At 47.2% G+C, this 20,236-nt stretch overlaps 1 protein-coding gene across 2 annotated transcripts in view; it reads left to right on the top strand.

Annotated features, from left to right (window-relative positions):
• Positions 1 to 20,236, top strand: part of LOC129842152 (IQ motif and SEC7 domain-containing protein 1-like) — a 274,873-nt gene that overhangs the window by 207,212 nt on the left and 47,425 nt on the right. For both annotated transcript variants that reach the window (XM_055910566.1, XM_055910567.1), the window contains exons 7-8: positions 7,768 to 7,934; positions 8,683 to 8,822. In XM_055910566.1, the coding sequence (XP_055766541.1) occupies positions 7,768 to 7,934; positions 8,683 to 8,822 (307 nt within the window). The remainder of the gene's footprint in view (positions 1 to 7,767; positions 7,935 to 8,682; positions 8,823 to 20,236) is intronic.

The raw sequence follows: 20,236 nt of genomic DNA, 5'->3' as shown, positions 1-20,236 counted from the left end.
GTGAGACAGGTTGTATGTATCTGATCTGTAGTAGGGTTGGAAGGTTAGACAGGTTGTATGTATCTGATCTGTAGTAGGGTTGGAAGGTTAGACAGGTTGTATGTATCTGATCTGTAGTAGGGTTGGAAGGTTAGACAGGTTGTATGTATCTGATCTCTACTGTAGTAGGGTTGGAAGGTTAGACAGGTTGTATCTGATCTCTACTGTAGTAGGGTTGGAAGGTTAGACAGGTTGTATCTGATCTCTACTGTAGTAGGGTTGGAAGGTTAGACAGGTTGTATCTGATCTGTAGTAGGGTTGGAAGGTTAGACAGGTTGTATCTGATCTGTAGTAGGGTTGGAAGGTTAGACAGGTTGTATGTATCTGATCTCTACTGTAGTAGGGTTGGAAGGTTAGACAGGTTGTATATATCTGATCACTACTGTAGTAGGGTTGGAAGGTTAGACAGGTTGTATCTGATCTCTACTGTAGTAGGGTTGGAAGGTTAGACAGGTTGTATCTGATCTCTACTGTAGTAGGGTTGGAAGGTTAGACAGGTTGAATCTGATCTCTACTGTAGTAGGGTTGGAAGGTTAGACAGGTTGTATCTGATCTCTACTGTAGTAGGGTTGGAAGGTTAGACAGGTTGTATCTGATCTGTAGTAGGGTTGGAAGGTTAGACAGGTTGTATCTGATCTCTACTGTAGTAGGGCTGGAAGGTTAGACAGGTTGTATGTATCTGATCTCTACTGTAGTAGGGTTGGAAGGTTAGACAGGTTGTATGTATCTGATCTCTACTGTAGTAGGGTTGGAAGGTTAGACAGGTTGTATCTGATCTCTACTGTAGTAGGGTTGGAAGGTTAGACAGGTTGTATCTGATCTCTACTGTAGTAGGGTTGGAAGGTTAGACAGGTTGTATGTATCTGATCTCTACTGTAGTAGGGTTGGAAGGTTAGACAGGTTGTATCTGATCTCTACTGTAGTAGGGTTGGAAGGTTAGACAGGTTGTATGTATCTGATCTCTACTGTAGTAGGGTTGGAAGGTTAGACAGGTTGTATCTGATCTCTACTGTAGTAGGGTTGGAAGGTTAGACAGGTTGTATGTATCTGATCTCTACTGTAGTAGGGTTGGAAGGTTAGACAGGTTGTATGTATCTGATCTCTACTGTAGTAGGGTTGGAAGGTTAGACAGGTTGTATCTGATCTCTACTGTAGTAGGGTTGGAAGGTTAGACAGGTTGTATCTGATCTGTAGTAGGGTTGGAAGGTTAGACAGGTTGTATCTGATCTCTACTGTAGTAGGGCTGGAAGGTTAGACAGGTTGTATCTGATCTCTACTGTAGTAGGGTTGGAAGGTTAGACAGGTTATATGTATCTGATCACTACTGTAGTAGGGTTGGAAGGTTAGACAGGTTGTATGTATCTGATCTGTAGTAGGGTTGGAAGGTTAGACAGGTTGTATGTATCTGATCTGTAGTAGGGCTGGAAGGTTAGACAGGTTGTATGTATCTGATCTCTACTGTAGTAGGGCTGGAAGGTTAGACAGGTTGTATCTGATCTCTACTGTAGTAGGGTTGGAAGGTTAGACAGGTTATATGTATCTGATCACTACTGTAGTAGGGCTGGAAGGTTAGACAGGTTGTATGTATCTGATCTCTACTGTAGTAGGGCTGGAAGGTTAGACAGGTTGTATGTATCTGATCTCTACTGTAGTAGGGCTGGAAGGTTAGACAGGTTGTATGTATCTGATCTGTAGTAGGGTTGGAAGGTTAGACAGGTTGTATGTATCTGATCACTACTGTAGTAGGGTTGGAAGGTTAGACAGGTTGTATCTGATCTCTACTGTAGTAGGGTTGGAAGGTTAGACAGGTTGTATCTGATCTCTACTGTAGTAGGGTTGGAAGGTTAGACAGGTTGTATCTGATCTCTACTGTAGTAGGGTTGGAAGGTTAGACAGGTTGTATCTGATCTCTACTGTAGTAGGGTTGGAAGGTTAGACAGGTTGTATCTGATCTCTACTGTAGTAGGGTTGGAAGGTTAGACAGGTTGTATCTGATCTGTAGTAGGGTTGGAAGGTTAGACAGGTTGTATGTATCTGATCACTACTGTAGTAGGGTTGGAAGGTTAGACAGGTTGTATCTGATCTCTACTGTAGTAGGGTTGGAAGGTTAGACAGGTTGTATCTGATCTCTACTGTAGTAGGGTTGGAAGGTTAGACAGGTTGTATCTGATCTGTAGTAGGGTTGGAAGGTTAGACAGGTTGTATGTATCTGATCACTACTGTAGTAGGGTTGGAAGGTTAGACAGGTTGTATGTATCTGATCTCTACTGTAGTAGGGTTGGAAGGTTAGACAGGTTGTATCTGATCTCTACTGTAGTAGGGCTGGAAGGTTAGACAGGTTGTATGTATCTGATCTCTACTGTAGTAGGGGTGGAAGGTGTAATATTACTCCTGTGGGTTTCTATGATCACCATATTGTTACTGTTGATATTTACTTGTCCTGTCCACAAAGGTCATCACCTTATCGGTATTTTAATGATAATTTATTAAATGACGCCATGTTTTGTGAAACGTTTTTTGGTTTTTGGAAAAATTGAGGGTTATTAAATGTAATGTTGAGTCCTTGAGACAATGGTGGGAGGTTGGGAAGGCCCAAATATGAACGTTTTGTCAACAGTATTCTGCTCTGTCTAGTATTGAAGTTAAAGAGACTATCAGGGCCCTTGAACAGGACATCAAATCTATTGAACTGAAGTTGCTCACTCAGAATGACCCCGGACTAGTCATGACCTTACAGGATAAGAGACATGAACTGAGGTCGTTTCTACATGAAAGAGTGAAGGGTGTCTTGATTAGGTCTTGCTTTGCTAACATCAACGATATGGATGCTCCTAGCTCTTTTTTAAAAACCACTAGGACAAGCAACATTGCAATGCAAACAGATGGTCTGCCTTCGTCTCCCTGATGGGAAGGTGACCACGGATGACGGGGAGATGCGTCAACATGTCGTGGACTTCTACTCTACAAAGCGGAGGATTCTGATCCTCTGTGTGCTGAACAGTTGTTACATGGACTTCCTCAATTGGGCCCTGAGCAGAGAGCTGCTTTGGACTCTGACATTACTCTGCAGGAGCTGTCCACTGCAGTTATGCAGCTCTCATCAGGCCGAGCCCCTGGCATCGATGGTTTACCATCTGAGTTTTATAGGCACTATTGGGAGTGATTTTTATGAAGTGGTGTGTGACTCTTTTCATGAGGGTTCTCTTCCTGTATCCTGTCAACGTGCTGTGCTTTCATTGTTGCCAAAAAATGGGGATTTGGCTCTTTTAAAAAAAACTGCCAACCTGTTACATTTCTATGTGCAGAATATAAAATGATATCTAAGTGTCTCTGAAACAGGTTGAAGTCTGGGGCTGTTGGTTCACAAGGACCCGTCTTACTGTGGACCTGACCACTCTATCGTTGATGACTTGGTTCTAATAGTGTCTGGGGCTGTTGGTCCACAAGGACCAGTCTTACTGTGGACCTGACCACTCTATCGTTGATGACTTGGTTCTAATAGTGTCTGGGGCTGTTGGTCCACAAGGACCAGTCTTACTGTGGACCTGACCACTCTATCGTTGATGACTTGGTTCTAATAAGACAGGTTTTAGACATTTTGTAAACTGTCTGATGTGAATGTGGGTTTGCTTGCTATGGATCAGGAGAAGACTTTTGATCATGTGGACCACCAGGACTTGTTCAAAACAATGAAATCCTTTGGTTTTGGGATGATTTTTTGTCTTGGATGAGTTTACTGTATGCTGGGGCCTCATTTTTTATTTTTTTTCACCTTTATTTGGCCAAGTAGGCCAGTTAAGAACAAGTTCTCATTTACAACTGCGACCTGGCCAAGATAAAGCAAAGCAGTGCGACAAAAGCAACAACAGAGAGTTAAACATGAACAAACGTACAGTCAATAACACAATAGAAAAATCTATGTACAGTGTGTGCAAATGTAGAAGAGTAAGGAGGTAAGGCAATAAATAGGCCATTGAGGCGAAATAATTACAATTTAGAATTAACACTGGAGTGATAGATGTGCAGATGATGTGTGCAGGTAGAGATACTGGGGTGCAAAAGAGCAAGAGGATAAATAAGAATATGTGGATGAGGTAGTTGGGTGTGCTATTTACAGATTGGCTGTGTACAGGTGCAGTGATCAGTAAGCTGCTCTGACAGCTGATGCTTAAAGTTAGAGAGGGAGATATGAGTCTCCAGCTTCAGTGATTTTTGCAGTTCGTTCCAGTCATTGGCGGCAGAGAACTGGAAAGCCAATACCTGCTGGAGCGCGTGCTACGGGTGGGTGCTGCTATGGTGACCAGTGAGCTAAGGCGGGGCTTTACCTAGCAGAGACTTATCGATGACCTAGAGCCAGTGGGTTTGGCGATGAATATGTAGTGAGGGCCAGCCAACGAGAGCATTCAGGTTGCAGTGGTGGGTAGTATATGGGGCTTTGGTGACAAAACGGACGGCACTGTGATAGACTACATCCAGTTTGCTGAGTAGAGTGATGGAGGCTATTTTGTAAATGACATCACCGAAGTCAAGGATCGGTAGGATAGTCAGTTTTACGAGGGTAAGTTTGGCAGCATGAGTGAAGGAGGCTTTGTTGCGAAATAGGAAGCCGATTCTAGATTTAATTTTGGGTTGGAGATGCTTAATATGAGTCTGGAAGGAGAGTTTACAGTCTAACCAGACACCTAGGTATTTCTAGTTGTCCACATATTCGAAGTTAGAACCGTCCAGAGTAGTGATGCTAGTCGGGCGGGCGGGTGAGGGCAGCGATCGGTTGAAGAGCATGCATTTAGTATTACTACCATTTAAAAGCAGTTGGAGGCCGCGGAAGGAGTGTTGTATGGCGTTGAAACTCGTTCGGAGGTTTGTTAAGACAGTGTCCAAAGAAGGACCAGAAGTATACAGAACGGTGTCGTCTGCATAGAGGTGGATCAGAGAATCAACATCAGCAAGAGCGACATCATTGATGTATACAGAGAAAAGAGTCAGCACGAGAATTGAACCCTGTGGCACCCCCATAGAGACTGCCAGAGGTCCAGACATCAGGCCCTCCGATTTGACATACTGAACTCTATCTGAGAAATAGTTGGTGAACCAGGCGAGGCAGTCATTTGAGAAACCAAGGATGTTGAGTCTGCCGATAAGAATGCGGTGATGGACAGAGTCGAAAGCCTTGGCCAGGTTGATGAAGACGGCTGCACAGTACTATTTTTTATCGATGGTGGTTATGATATTGTTTAGGACCTTGAGCGTGGCTGAGGTGCACCCGTAACCAGCTCGGAAACCGGATTGCATAGTGGAGAAGGTACGGTGGGATTCGAAATGTTTGGTGATCTGTTTGTTAACTTGGCTTTGAAAGATTTTAGAAAGGCAGGGAGGATAGATATAGGTTTATAACAGTTTGTTTCAAGAGTATCTCCCTCTTTGAAGAGGGGGATGACCGCGACAGCTTTACAATCTTTGGGGATCTCAGACAATATGAAAGAGAGGTTGAACAGGCTACTTTTAATAGGGGTTGCAACAATTTTGGCAGATCATTTTAGAAAGAAAGGGTCCAGATTGTCTAGCCCAGCTGATCTGTAGGATCCAGATTTTGCAGCTCTTTTAGAACATCAGCTGTTTGGATTTGGGTGAAGGAGAAGCAGGGGGATGTTTGGGCAAGTTGCTGCAGGGGGTGCTGAGCTGTTGGCCGGGGTAGGGGTAGCCAGGTGGAAAGCATGGCCAGCCGTAGAAAAATGCTTCTTGAAATTATCGATTATCGTAGATTTATCGGTGCTGACAGTGTTTCCTAGCGTCAGTGCAGTGGGCAGCTGGGAGGAGGTTATCTTATTCTCCATGGACTTCACAGTGTCCCAAAACTTTTTGAAATTAGTGCTACAGGCAGCAAATTTCTGTTTGAAAAAGCTAGCCTTAGCTTTCCTAACTGAATGAGTATATTGGTTCCTAACCTCCCTGAAAAGTTGCATATCGTGGGGGCTAGTCGATGCTAAAGCAGAACGACACAGGATTGTTTTGTGCTGGTCAAGGGCAGTTACGTCTGGGGTGAACCAGGGCCTATCTCTCTTCTTAGTTCTACAATTTTTGAATGGGGCATGCTTATTTAAGATGGCGGTGGGGTGTGGTTTGAGCTGCCCCATCCCCATCCATAGGGTTATTAGGCAGAGATTCCCAATTTCAGGACAGTTCTATATTCTGGCAATTGAACCAATGCTTTGACTTTTAAGTGTGAGGCTTACTGGTTTCTCTGTGCCAGGGGTTATGAAGGGTCCCATGATAGCACTGTCTGCGTCTGCAGATGACGTGACAGTTTTTAAAGGTGTATGAGGGGGCCTCCTCAGCTAGAGTCAATTGGGAAAAGAGTGAATCGCTGTGGGCAGGTCACCTTCAGGTAGGGTCCGCTCCACGGTAACCAGGGGGGCTTCAGGAAGGATCCGCTCCATGGTAACCAGGGGGGCTTCAGGTAGGATCCGCTCCACGGTAACCAGGGGGGCTTCAGGTAGAGTCCGCTCCACGGTAACCAGGGGGGCTTCAGGTAGGGTCCGCTCCATGGTAACCAGGGGGGCTTCAGGTAGGGTCCGCTCCACGGTAACCAGGGGGGCTTCAGGTAGGGTCCGCTCCATGGTAACCAGGGGGGCTTCAGGTAGAGTCCGCTCCACGGTAACCAGGGGGGCTTCAGATAGAGTCCGCTCCACGGTAACCAGGGGGGCTTCAGGAAGGATCCGCTCCACGGTAACCAGGGGGGCTTCAGATAGAGTCCGCTCCACGGTAACCAGGTGGGCTTCAGGTAGAGTCCGCTCCACGGTCACCAGGGGGGCTTCAGGTAGAGTCCGCTCCACGGTAACCAGGGGGGCTTCAGGTAGGGTCCGCTCCCCGGTAACCAGGGGGGCTTCAGGTAGGGTTCTCTCCACGGTAACCAGGGGGGCTTCAGGTAGGGTCCGCTCCACTGTAACCAGGGGGGCTTCAGGTAGAGTCCGCTCCACGGTAACCAGGGGGGCTTCAGGTAGGGTCCGCTCCACGGTAACCAGGTCAGCTTCAGGTAGAGTCCGCTCCACGGTAACCAGGGGGGCTTCAGGTAGGGTCCGCTCCACGGTAACCAGGGGGGCTTCAGGTAGGGTCCGCTCCACGGTAACCAGGGGGGCTTCAGGTAGAGTCCGCTCCACGGTAACCAGGGGGGCTTCAGGTAGGGTCCACTCCACGGTAACCAGGGGGGCTTCAGGTAGGGTTCTCTCCACGGTAACCAGGGGGGCTTCAGGTAGAGTCCGCTCCACGGTAACCAGGGGGCTTCAGGTAGGGTCCGCTCCACTGTAACCAGGGGGGCTTCAGGTAGAGTCCGCTCCACGGTAACCAGGGGGGCTTCAGGTAGGGTCCCCTCCACGATAACCAGGGGGGCTTCAGATAGGTTTCGGTCCACGGTCACCAGGGGGGCTTCAGATAGGTTTCGCTCCACGGTCACCAGGGGGGCTTCAGATAGGTTTCGCTCCACGGTCACCAGGGGGGCTTCAGGTAGGGTCCGCTCCACGGTAACCAGGTCAGCTTCAGTCAGATCGGGTCTCTCTCTTTTTTGTCTCTCTCTCTGTCTTTCAGTCTCTTTTTCTTTCTCATTATTTCTCCCTCCTACAGCTAGAGGTACTGTTTCTGTAACCCTGGGGGTGGTATGTCAGTTCTGTTAGTTATCTTATGGTTAGGGTTACGTTTGCATCTGTATAATACAGGTTGTCGTTCTCTCTCCAGTCAGAGGTACTGTATCTGTAACCCCGGGGTGGTACGACAGTTCCGTAACCCCGACACCATCTTCATCCTGGCGTTCGCCATCATCCTCCTCAACACTGACATGTACTCTCCCAACGTCAAGCCAGAGAGGAAGATGAAGCTGGAGGACTTCATCAAGAACCTCAGAGGTAGAAATCCATTGAGTTAGTCAGGGTCTGTAACTCCTGACCTCTCTCTAATAGAACCTGTTCATGCACTACAACTTGATGACTGTCCCTGTCTAGAAGGTGTTTAGATTGTGTCATGGCTAAGCAGTGGAACTCAAGCAGAGTTTCTTTAACCAGAACAGAACAACATTTCTCTGACTATACAGTGCATTTGGAAAGTATAAAAATCCTCATTGACTTGAATTTTGTTCTCATCAATCTACACACAGTACCCCTTAATGACGAAGTGAAACAGGTTTTTAGAAATGTTTGCTATAAAACAGAAATACCTTATTTACCTAACTATTCAGACCATGTTGCTATGCAACTCGAAATTGAGCTCAGGTGCATCCTTTCCATTGATCATCCTGGAGATGTTTCTACAACTTGATTGGAGTCCACCTGTGGTAAATTCAATTGATTGGACTTGATTTGAAAAGGCACACACCTGTCCATATAATGTACCTATAAATATGATATTTCTAAAAACCTATGTTTTTTTTTTCATTATGGTGTATTGTTTGATGAGGGGAAAAAACGATGTAATACATTTTTGGATAAGGTTGTAACGTAACAATGTGGGATAAGTAAAGGGTCTGAATAGTTTCTGAATGTACAGTATGTGTATCTGTAGTGGGGATGGAGAGGACATCTAGCTGGAGATGCTGATAGGGTTAGATACAAGAGGTTAGAGTTACGGTTAGTTGTAACCTTGTAACTATTTCTCCAGGTGTGGATGATGGAGGGGACATCCCACGGGAGATGCTGACAGGTATATATGAGAGGATCGGGAAGAGAGAGCTGAAGACCAACGAAGATCACGTCTCTCAGGTCCAGAAGGTCGAGAAACTCATTGTTGGGAAGAAACCGGTGAGTTTAGACCCTGTGCTGCCATGGACATATGTGACAAATCGCCTTGATTCTGTCTTATGTAGCACAATTTTAAATGTTTTTTTTTTTTACATCGGATAAAAGTAGAGACTCAGAGCTACAACATCATACACTGCAGTTGAGGAACAATGGGAAAGTCATTCTGCTTTGAAAGTTGATAAACTTGTAAGCCCACTTTTGAGAAAATGTCCCTTGAATGTTTTGGTACACCTACTGGAGAGCTCTTCTTTGTCTACACCCATTCAGCATTGTTCACACCCTCTTAATCCTTAGCCCCACCCATCTCTTTAAGGAATCACATGTGAGGCCATGTGCTAAACAGAGGGAGTAGTGTAGTAAACAACCAAAGATTAAGACTAAAAGTGGTAGTAGCCTACAATAAGGAAAAATTCCAGGTAAACAAAGTGTCTAGAAAAAAATATTTAATAAATATTAGATGACTCTTATCCAGACACACTGGTCTAAAGTGATGGGTCATGTGAGAGAAATGCTATAACACCAGCCACATCTAGCTAAGTGGATGGGTCTCTGCAGAAGGTGTAAACAGTACAGCAAAATGGTTACTTGTATAGTAGCAATATCAGAAATAGATAGTGTCAATATGAATAACATAATAACAAGTGTCAATGCCAGTAGAGAAAGAACTACATAATATAGAGTATCAATACCCATATCAGTTATAGATGAGGTAGTTATAGGTAGAATTACAGTATATACTAGAACAATATCAATACCCATATCAGTTATAGATGAGGTAGAATTACAGTATATACTAGAACAATATCAATACCCATATCAGTTATAGATGAGGTAGTTATAGGTAGAATTACAGTATATACTAGAACAATATCAATACCCATATCAGTTATAGATGAGGTAGTTATAGGTAGTTATACAGTATGTACTAGAACAATATCAATACCCATATCAGTTATAGATGAGGTAGTTATAGGTAGTTATACAGTATATACTAGAACAATATCAATACCCATATCAGTTATAGATGAGGTAGTTATAGGTAGATATACAGTATATACTAGAACAATATCAATACCCATATCAGTTATAGATGAGGTAGTTATAGGTAGATATACAGTATATACTAGAACAATATCAATAACTATATCATTGATACTGGTGATAGATTAGGTAGTTATACCTGAAATAACAAATAAAATATACAAGACATTACAACCTTGCCCACATCAATTCACCTCCCAAGTTTAGATAATAAGAATAACATTCACCTGAAGTGCAAGTACTGCTTGATTTGTTGCAGCGGTCTGAAGTACGGAGTCAGGTGATGTTGACCCCTGTCACAGTGCTGTCCTTCACAACACCAGCAACCTCAGACAAAGTGTTAACTCTGGTCTTTCTGAAGCGCTGCCTGATGAGGCCGAAGCACCAGTTGGGGGAAAACTTGGTGTGGCTTGTGATCAGGAAGTGAAGGTCCAGACTGGGGTTGGAGCTTGTGCATGGTCCGCCAGGCACAATACCAGAGCCCAAACATGTTCTTGTTTTGGCCACTGCAGTTATCACAATTCAGGTCCACACGTGTTTCCCCAACTCCGTAGTTGGTGAAGAAATGGTACATGTAGTTGATGACTGCGCAGCTGCCTTTGTTGGAGGACATGCCTTCATCAATCCAAGTAATTGACTTGTTGTGGTATTCCTTCACAGCAGACACCAAACAAGCCACACTTGTGAGGAGTTAAAAAGTAGATGGGACCTGCCTGCATAAGGTCAGAAGGATAGTAGATGGGACCTGGCTACATAGGGTCAGATGGACAGTAGATGGGACCTGGCTACATAGGGTCAGATGGACAGTAGATGGGACCTAGCTACATAGGGTCAGAAGGATAGAAGATGGGACCTGGCTACATAGGGTCAGAAGGATAGTAGATGGGACCTGGCTACATAGGGTCAGAAGGATAGTAGATGGGACCTGGCTACATAGGGTCAGAAGGATAGTAGATGGGACCTGGCTACATAGGGTCAGAAGGATAGTAGATGGGACCTGGCTACATAGGGTCAGAAGGATAGTAGATGGGACCTGGCTACATAGGGTCAGATGGACAGTAGATGGGACCTGGCTACATAGGGTCAGATGGACAGTAGATGGGACCTAGCTACATAGGGTCAGAAGGATAGAAGATGGGACCTGGCTACATAGGGTCAGAAGGATAGTAGATGGGACCTGGCTACATAGGGTCAGAAGGATAGTAGATGGGACCTGGCTACATAGGGTCAGAAGGATAGTAGATGGGTAGATGGGACCTGGCTACATAGGGTCAGAAGGATAGTAGATGGGACCTGGCTACATAGGGTCAGAAGGATAGTAGATGGGACCTGGCTACATAGGGTCAGAAGGATAGTAGATGGGACCTGGCTACATAGGGTCAGATGGACAGTAGATGGGACCTAGCTACATAGGGTCAGAAGGATAGAAGATGGGACCTGGCTACATAGGGTCAGAAGGATAGTAGATGGGACCTGGCTACATAGGGTCAGAAGGATAGTAGATGGGACCTGGCTACATAGGGTCAGAAGGATAGTAGATGGGTAGATGGGACCTGGCTACATAGGGTCAGAAGGATAGTAGATGGGACCTGGCTACATAGGGTCAGAAGGATAGTAGATGGGACCTGGCTACATTGGGTCAGAAGGATAGTAGATGGGACCTGGTTACATAGGGTCAGAAGGATAGTAGATGGGACCTGGCTACATAGGGTCAGAAGGATAGTAGATGGGACCTGCCTACATAGGGTCAGAAGGGTAGTAGATGGGACCTGCCTACATAGGGTCAGAAGGATAGTAGATGGACCTGGCTACATAGGGTCAGAAGGATAGTAGATGGGACCTGGCTACATAGGGTCAGAAGGATAGTAGATGGACCTGGCTACATAGGGTCAGAAGGATAGTAGATGGGACCTGGCTACATTGGGTCAGAAGGATAGTAGATGGGACCTGGCTACATAGGGTCAGAAGGATAGTAGATGGGACCTGGCTACATAGGGTCAGAAGGATAGTAGATGGGACCTGGCTACATAGGGTCAGAAGGATAGTAGATGGGACCTGGCTACATAGGGTCAGAAGGATAGTAGATGGGACCTGGCTACATAGGGTCAGATGGACAGTAGATGGGACCTGGCTACATAGGGTCAGATGGACAGTAGATGGGACCTAGCAACATAGGGTCAGAAGGATAGAAGATGGGACCTGGCTACATAGGGTCAGAAGGATAGTAGATGGGACCTGGCTACATAGGGTCAGAAGGATAGTAGATGGGACCTGGCTACATAGGGTCAGAAGGATAGTAGATGGGACCTGGCTACATAGGGTCAGAAGGATAGTAGATGGGACCTGGGTACATAGGGTCAGAAGGATAGTAGATGGGACCTGGCTACATAGGGTCAGAAGGATAGTAGATGGGACCTGGCTACATAGGGTCAGAAGGATAGTAGATGGACCTGGCTACATAGGGTCAGAAGGATAGTAGATGGGCCCTGGCTACATAGGGTCAGAAGGATAGTAGATGGGCCCTGGCTACATAGGATCAGAAGGATAGTAGATGGGACCTGGCTACATAGGGTCAGAAGGATAGTAGATGGGACCTGGCTACATAGGGTCAGAAGAATAGTAGATGGGACCTGGCTACATAGGGTCAGAAGGATAGTAGATGGGACCTGGCTACATAGGGTCAGAAGGATAGTAGATGGACCTGGCTACATAGGGTCAGAAGGATAGTAGATGGACCTGGCTACATAGGGTCAGAAGGATAGTAGATGGGACCTGGCTACATAGGGTCAGAAGGATAGTAGATGGGACCTGGCTACATAGGGTCAGAAGGATAGTAGATGGGACCTGGCTACATAGGGTCAGATGGATAGTAGATGGGACCTGGCTACATAGGGTCAGAAGGATAGTAGATGGGACCTGGCTACATAGGGTCAGAAGGATAGTAGATGGGACCTGGCTACATAGGGTCAGAAGGATAGTAGATGGGACCTGGCTACATAGGGTCAGAAGGATAGTAGATGGGACCTGGCTGCATAGGGTCAGAAGGATAGTAGATGGGACCTGGCTACATAGGGTCAGAAGGATAGTAGATGGGACCTGGCTACATAGGGTCAGAAGGATAGTAGATGGGACCTGGCTACATAGGGTCAGAAGGATAGTAGATGGACCTGGCTACATAGGGTCAGATGGATAGTAGATGGGACCTGGCTACATAGGGTCAGAAGGATAGTAGATGGGACCTGACTACATAGGGTCAGAAGGATAGTAGATGGGACCTGGCTACATTGGGTCAGAAGGATAGTAGATGGGACCTGACTACATAGGGTCAGAAGGATAGTAGATGGGACCTGGCTACATTGGGTCAGAAGGATAGTAGATGGGACCTGGTTACATAGGGTCAGAAGGATAGTAGATGGGACCTGGCTACATAGGGTCAGAAGGATAGTAGATGGGACCTGCCTACATAGGGTCAGAAGGGTAGTAGATGGGACCTGCCTACATAGGGTCAGAAGAATAGTAGATGGACCTGGCTACATAGGGTCAGAAGGATAGTAGATGGGACCTGGCTACATAGGGTCAGAAGGATAGTAGATGGACCTGGCTACATAGGGTCAGAAGGATAGTAGATGGGACCTGGCTACATAGGGTCAGAAGGATAGTAGATGGGACCTGGCTACATAGGGTCAGAAGGATAGTAGATGGGACCTGGCTACATAGGGTCAGAAGGACAGTAGATGGGACCTGGCTACATAGGGTCAGAAGGATAGTAGATGGGACCTGGCTACATAGGGTCAGAAGGATAGTAGATGGGACCTGGCTACATAGGGTCAGATGGACAGTAGATGGGACCTGGCTACATAGGGTCAGATGGACAGTAGATGGGACCTAGCTACATAGGGTCAGAAGGATAGAAGATGGGACCTGGCTACATAGGGTCAGAAGGATAGTAGATGGGACCTGGCTACATAGGGTCAGAAGGATAGTAGATGGGACCTGGCTACATAGGGTCAGAAGGATAGTAGATGGGACCTGGCTACATAGGGTCAGAAGGATAGTAGATGGGACCTGGGTACATAGGGTCAGAAGGATAGTAGATGGGACCTGGCTACATAGGGTCAGAAGGATAGTAGATGGGACCTGGCTACATAGGGTCAGAAGGATAGTAGATGGACCTGGCTACATAGGGTCAGAAGGAGAGTAGATGGGCCCTGGCTACATAGGGTCAGAAGGATAGTAGATGGGCCCTGGCTACATAGGATCAGAAGGATAGTAGATGGGACCTGGCTACATAGGGTCAGAAGGATAGTAGATGGGACCTGGCTACATAGGGTCAGAAGAATAGTAGATGGGACCTGGCTACATAGGGTCAGAAGGATAGTAGATGGGACCTGGCTACATAGGGTCAGAAGGATAGTAGATGGACCTGGCTACATAGAGTCAGAAGGATAGTAGATGGACCTGGCTACATAGGGTCAGAAGGATAGTAGATGGGACCTGGCTACATAGGGTCAGAAGGATAGTAGATGGGACCTGGCTACATAGGGTCAGAAGGATAGTAGATGGGACCTGGCTACATAGGGTCAGAAGGATAGTAGATGGGACCTGGCTACATAGGGTCAGAAGGATAGTAGATGGGACCTGGCTACATAGGGTCAGAAGGATAGTAGATGGGACCTGGCTACATAGGGTCAGAAGGATAGTAGATGGGACCTGGCTACATAGGGTCAGAAGGATAGTAGATGGGACCTGGCTGCATAGGGTCAGAAGGATAGTAGATGGGACCTGGCTACATAGGGTCAGAAGGATAGTAGATGGGACCTGGCTACATAGGGTCAGAAGGATAGTAGATGGGACCTGGCTACATAGGGTCTCAAGGATAGTAGATGGACCTGGCTACATAGGGTCAGATGGATAGTAGATTGGACCTGGCTACATAGGGTCAGAAGGATAGTAGATGGGACCTGGCTACATTGGGTCAGAAGGATAGTAGATGGACCTGGCTACATAGGGTCAGAAGGATAGTAGATGGACCTGGCTACATAGGGTCAGAAGGATAGTAGATGGGACCTGGCTACATAGGGTCAGAAGGATAGTAGATGGGACCTGGCTACATAGGGTCAGAAGGATAGTAGATGGGACCTGGCTACATAGGGTCAGAAGGATAGTAGATGGGACCTGGCTACATAGGGTCAGAAGGATAGTAGATGGGACCTGGCTACATAGGGTCAGAAGGATAGTAGATGGGACCTGGCTACATAGGGTCAGAAGGATAGTAGATGGGACCTGGCTGCATAGGGTCAGAAGGATAGTAGATGGGACCTGGCTACATAGGGTCAGAAGGATAGTAGATGGGACCTGGCTACATAGGGTCAGAAGGATAGTAGATGGGACCTGGCTACATAGGGTCAGAAGGATAGTAGATGGACCTGGCTACATAGGGTCAGATGGATAGTAGATGGGACCTGGCTACATAGGGTCAGAAGGATAGTAGATGGGACCTGACTACATAGGGTCAGAAGGATAGTAGATGGGACCTGGCTACATTGGGTCAGAAGGATAGTAGATGGGACCTGACTACATAGGGTCAGAAGGATAGTAGATGGGACCTGACTACATAGGGTCAGAAGGATAGTAGATGGGACCTGGCTACATTGGGTCAGAAGGATAGTAGATGGGACCTGGTTACATAGGGTCAGAAGGATAGTAGATGGGACCTGGCTACATAGGGTCAGAAGGATAGTAGATGGACCTGGCTACATAGGGTCAGAAGGATAGTAGATGGGACCTGGCTACATAGGGTCAGAAGGATAGTAGATGGGACCTGGCTACATAGGGTCAGAAGGATAGTAGATGGGACCTGGCTACATAGGGTCAGAAGGATAGTAGATGGGACCTGGCTACATAGGGTCAGAAGGATAGTAGATGGGTAGATGGGACCTGGCTACATAGGGTCAGAAGGATAGTAGATGGGACCTGGCTACATAGTGTCAGAAGGATAGTAGATGGGACCTGGCTACATTGGGTCAGAAGGATAGTAGATGGGACCTGGTTACATAGGGTCAGAAGGATAGTAGATGGGACCTGGCTACATAGGGTCAGAAGGATAGTAGATGGGACCTGCCTACATAGGGTCAGAAGGGTAGTAGATGGGACCTGCCTACATAGGGTCAGAAGGATAGTAGATGGACCTGGCTACATAGGGTCAGAAGGATAGTAGATGGGACCTGGCTACATAGGGTCAGAAGGATAGTAGATGGACCTGGCTACATAGGGTCAGAAGGATAGTAGATGGGACCTGGCTACATTGGGTCAGAAGGATAGTAGATGGGACCTGGCTACATAGGGTCAGAAGGATAGTAGATGGGACCTGGCTACATAGGGTCAGAAGGATAGTAGATGGGACCTGGCTACATAGGGTCAGAAGGATAGTAGATGGGACCTGGCTACATAGGGTCAGAAGGATAGTAGATGGGACCTGGCTACATAGGGTCAGATGGACAGTAGATGGGACCTGGCTACATAGGGTCAGATGGACAGTAGATGGGACCTAGCAACATAGGGTCAGAAGGATAGAAGATGGGACCTGGCTACATAGGGTCAGAAGGATAGTAGATGGGACCTGGCTACATAGGGTCAGAAGGATAGTAGATGGGACCTGGCTACATAGGGTCAGAAGGATAGTAGATGGGACCTGGCTACATAGGGTCAGAAGGATAGTAGATGGGACCTGGGTACATAGGGTCAGAAGGATAGTAGATGGGACCTGGCTACATAGGGTCAGAAGGATAGTAGATGGGACCTGGCTACATAGGGTCAGAAGGATAGTAGATGGACCTGGCTACATAGGGTCAGAAGGATAGTAGATGGGCCCTGGCTACATAGGGTCAGAAGGATAGTAGATGGGCCCTGGCTACATAGGATCAGAAGGATAGTAGATGGGACCTGGCTACATAGGGTCAGAAGGATAGTAGATGGGACCTGGCTACATAGGGTCAGAAGAATAGTAGATGGGACCTGGCTACATAGGGTCAGAAGGATAGTAGATGGGACCTGGCTACATAGGGTCAGAAGGATAGTAGATGGACCTGGCTACATAGGGTCAGAAGGATAGTAGATGGACCTGGCTACATAGGGTCAGAAGGATAGTAGATGGGACCTGGCTACATAGGGTCAGAAGGATAGTAGATGGGACCTGGCTACATAGGGTCAGAAGGATAGTAGATGGGACCTGGCTACATAGGGTCAGATGGATAGTAGATGGGACCTGGCTACATAGGGTCAGAAGGATAGTAGATGGGACCTGGCTACATAGGGTCAGAAGGATAGTAGATGGGACCTGGCTACATAGGGTCAGAAGGATAGTAGATGGGACCTGGCTACATAGGGTCAGAAGGATAGTAGATGGGACCTGGCTGCATAGGGTCAGAAGGATAGTAGATGGGACCTGGCTACATAGGGTCAGAAGGATAGTAGATGGGACCTGGCTACATAGGGTCAGAAGGATAGTAGATGGGACCTGGCTACATAGGGTCAGAAGGATAGTAGATGGACCTGGCTACATAGGGTCAGATGGATAGTAGATGGGACCTGGCTACATAGGGTCAGAAGGATAGTAGATGGGACCTGACTACATAGGGTCAGAAGGATAGTAGATGGGACCTGGCTACATTGGGTCAGAAGGATAGTAGATGGGACCTGACTACATAGGGTCAGAAGGATAGTAGATGGGACCTGGCTACATTGGGTCAGAAGGATAGTAGATGGGACCTGGTTACATAGGGTCAGAAGGATAGTAGATGGGACCTGGCTACATAGGGTCAGAAGGATAGTAGATGGGACCTGCCTACATAGGGTCAGAAGGGTAGTAGATGGGACCTGCCTACATAGGGTCAGAAGGATAGTAGATGGACCTGGCTACATAGGGTCAGAAGGATAGTAGATGGGACCTGGCTACATAGGGTCAGAAGGATAGTAGATGGACCTGGCTACATAGGGTCAGAAGGATAGTAGATGGGACCTGGCTACATAGGGTCAGAAGGATAGTAGATGGGACCTGGCTACATAGGGTCAGAAGGATAGTAGATGGGACCTGGCTACATAGGGTCAGAAGGACAGTAGATGGGACCTGGCTACATAGGGTCAGAAGGATAGTAGATGGGACCTGGCTACATAGGGTCAGAAGGATAGTAGATGGGACCTGGCTACATAGGGTCAGATGGACAGTAGATGGGACCTGGCTACATAGGGTCAGATGGACAGTAGATGGGACCTAGCTACATAGGGTCAGAAGGATAGAAGATGGGACCTGGCTACATAGGGTCAGAAGGATAGTAGATGGGACCTGGCTACATAGGGTCAGAAGGATAGTAGATGGGACCTGGCTACATAGGGTCAGAAGGATAGTAGATGGGACCTGGCTACATAGGGTCAGAAGGATAGTAGATGGGACCTGGGTACATAGGGTCAGAAGGATAGTAGATGGGACCTGGCTACATAGGGTCAGAAGGATAGTAGATGGGACCTGGCTACATAGGGTCAGAAGGATAGTAGATGGACCTGGCTACATAGGGTCAGAAGGAGAGTAGATGGGCCCTGGCTACATAGGGTCAGAAGGATAGTAGATGGGCCCTGGCTACATAGGATCAGAAGGATAGTAGATGGGACCTGGCTACATAGGGTCAGAAGGATAGTAGATGGGACCTGGCTACATAGGGTCAGAAGAATAGTAGATGGGACCTGGCTACATAGGGTCAGAAGGATAGTAGATGGGACCTGGCTACATAGGGTCAGAAGGATAGTAGATGGACCTGGCTACATAGAGTCAGAAGGATAGTAGATGGACCTGGCTACATAGGGTCAGAAGGATAGTAGATGGGACCTGGCTACATAGGGTCAGAAGGATAGTAGATGGGACCTGGCTACATAGGGTCAGAAGGATAGTAGATGGGACCTGGCTACATAGGGTCAGAAGGATAGTAGATGGGACCTGGCTACATAGGGTCAGAAGGATAGTAGATGGGACCTGGCTACATAGGGTCAGAAGGATAGTAGATGGGACCTGGCTACATAGGGTCAGAAGGATAGTAGATGGGACCTGGCTACATAGGGTCAGAAGGATAGTAGATGGGACCTGGCTGCATAGGGTCAGAAGGATAGTAGATGGGACCTGGCTACATAGGGTCAGAAGGATAGTAGATGGGACCTGGCTACATAGGGTCAGAAGGATAGTAGATGGGACCTGGCTACATAGGGTCTCAAGGATAGTAGATGGACCTGGCTACATAGGGTCAGATGGATAGTAGATTGGACCTGGCTACATAGGGTCAGAAGGATAGTAGATGGGACCTGGCTACATTGGGTCAGAAGGATAGTAGATGGACCTGGCTACATAGGGTCAGAAGGATAGTAGATGGACCTGGCTACATAGGGTCAGAAGGATAGTAGATGGGACCTGGCTACATAGGGTCAGAAGGATAGTAGATGGGACCTGGCTACATAGGGTCAGAAGGATAGTAGATGGGACCTGGCTACATAGGGTCAGAAGGATAGTAGATGGGACCTGGCTACATAGGGTCAGAAGGATAGTAGATGGGACCTGGCTACATAGGGTCAGAAGGATAGTAGATGGGACCTGGCTACATAGGGTCAGAAGGATAGTAGATGGGACCTGGCTGCATAGGGTCAGAAGGATAGTAGATGGGACCTGGCTACATAGGGTCAGAAGGATAGTAGATGGGACCTGGCTACATAGGGTCAGAAGGATAGTAGATGGGACCTGGCTACATAGGGTCAGAAGGATAGTAGATGGACCTGGCTACATAGGGTCAGATGGATAGTAGATGGGACCTGGCTACATAGGGTCAGAAGGATAGTAGATGGGACCTGACTACATAGGGTCAGAAGGATAGTAGATGGGACCTGGCTACATAGGGTCAGAAGGATAGTAGATGGGACCTGACTACATAGGGTCAGAAGGATAGTAGATGGGACCTGACTACATAGGGTCAGAAGGATAGTAGATGGGACCTGGCTACATTGGGTCAGAAGGATAGTAGATGGGACCTGGTTACATAGGGTCAGAAGGATAGTAGATGGGACCTGGCTACATAGGGTCAGAAGGATAGTAGATGGACCTGGCTACATAGGGTCAGAAGGATAGTAGATGGGACCTGGCTACATAGGGTCAGAAGGATAGTAGATGGGACCTGGCTACATAGGGTCAGAAGGATAGTAGATGGGACCTGGCTACATAGGGTCAGAAGGATAGTAGATGGGACCTGGCTACATAGGGTCAGAAGGATAGTAGATGGACCTGGCTACATAGGGTCAGAAGGATAGTAGATGGGACCTGGCTACATAGGGTCAGAAGGATA

The sequence above is a fragment of the Salvelinus fontinalis genome, unplaced genomic scaffold (assembly GCF_029448725.1).
Source record: "Salvelinus fontinalis isolate EN_2023a unplaced genomic scaffold, ASM2944872v1 scaffold_0018, whole genome shotgun sequence".
NCBI classification, from domain to species: domain Eukaryota; kingdom Metazoa; phylum Chordata; class Actinopteri; order Salmoniformes; family Salmonidae; genus Salvelinus; species Salvelinus fontinalis.
This window is presented reverse-complemented; position numbering and strand designations above follow the sequence as displayed.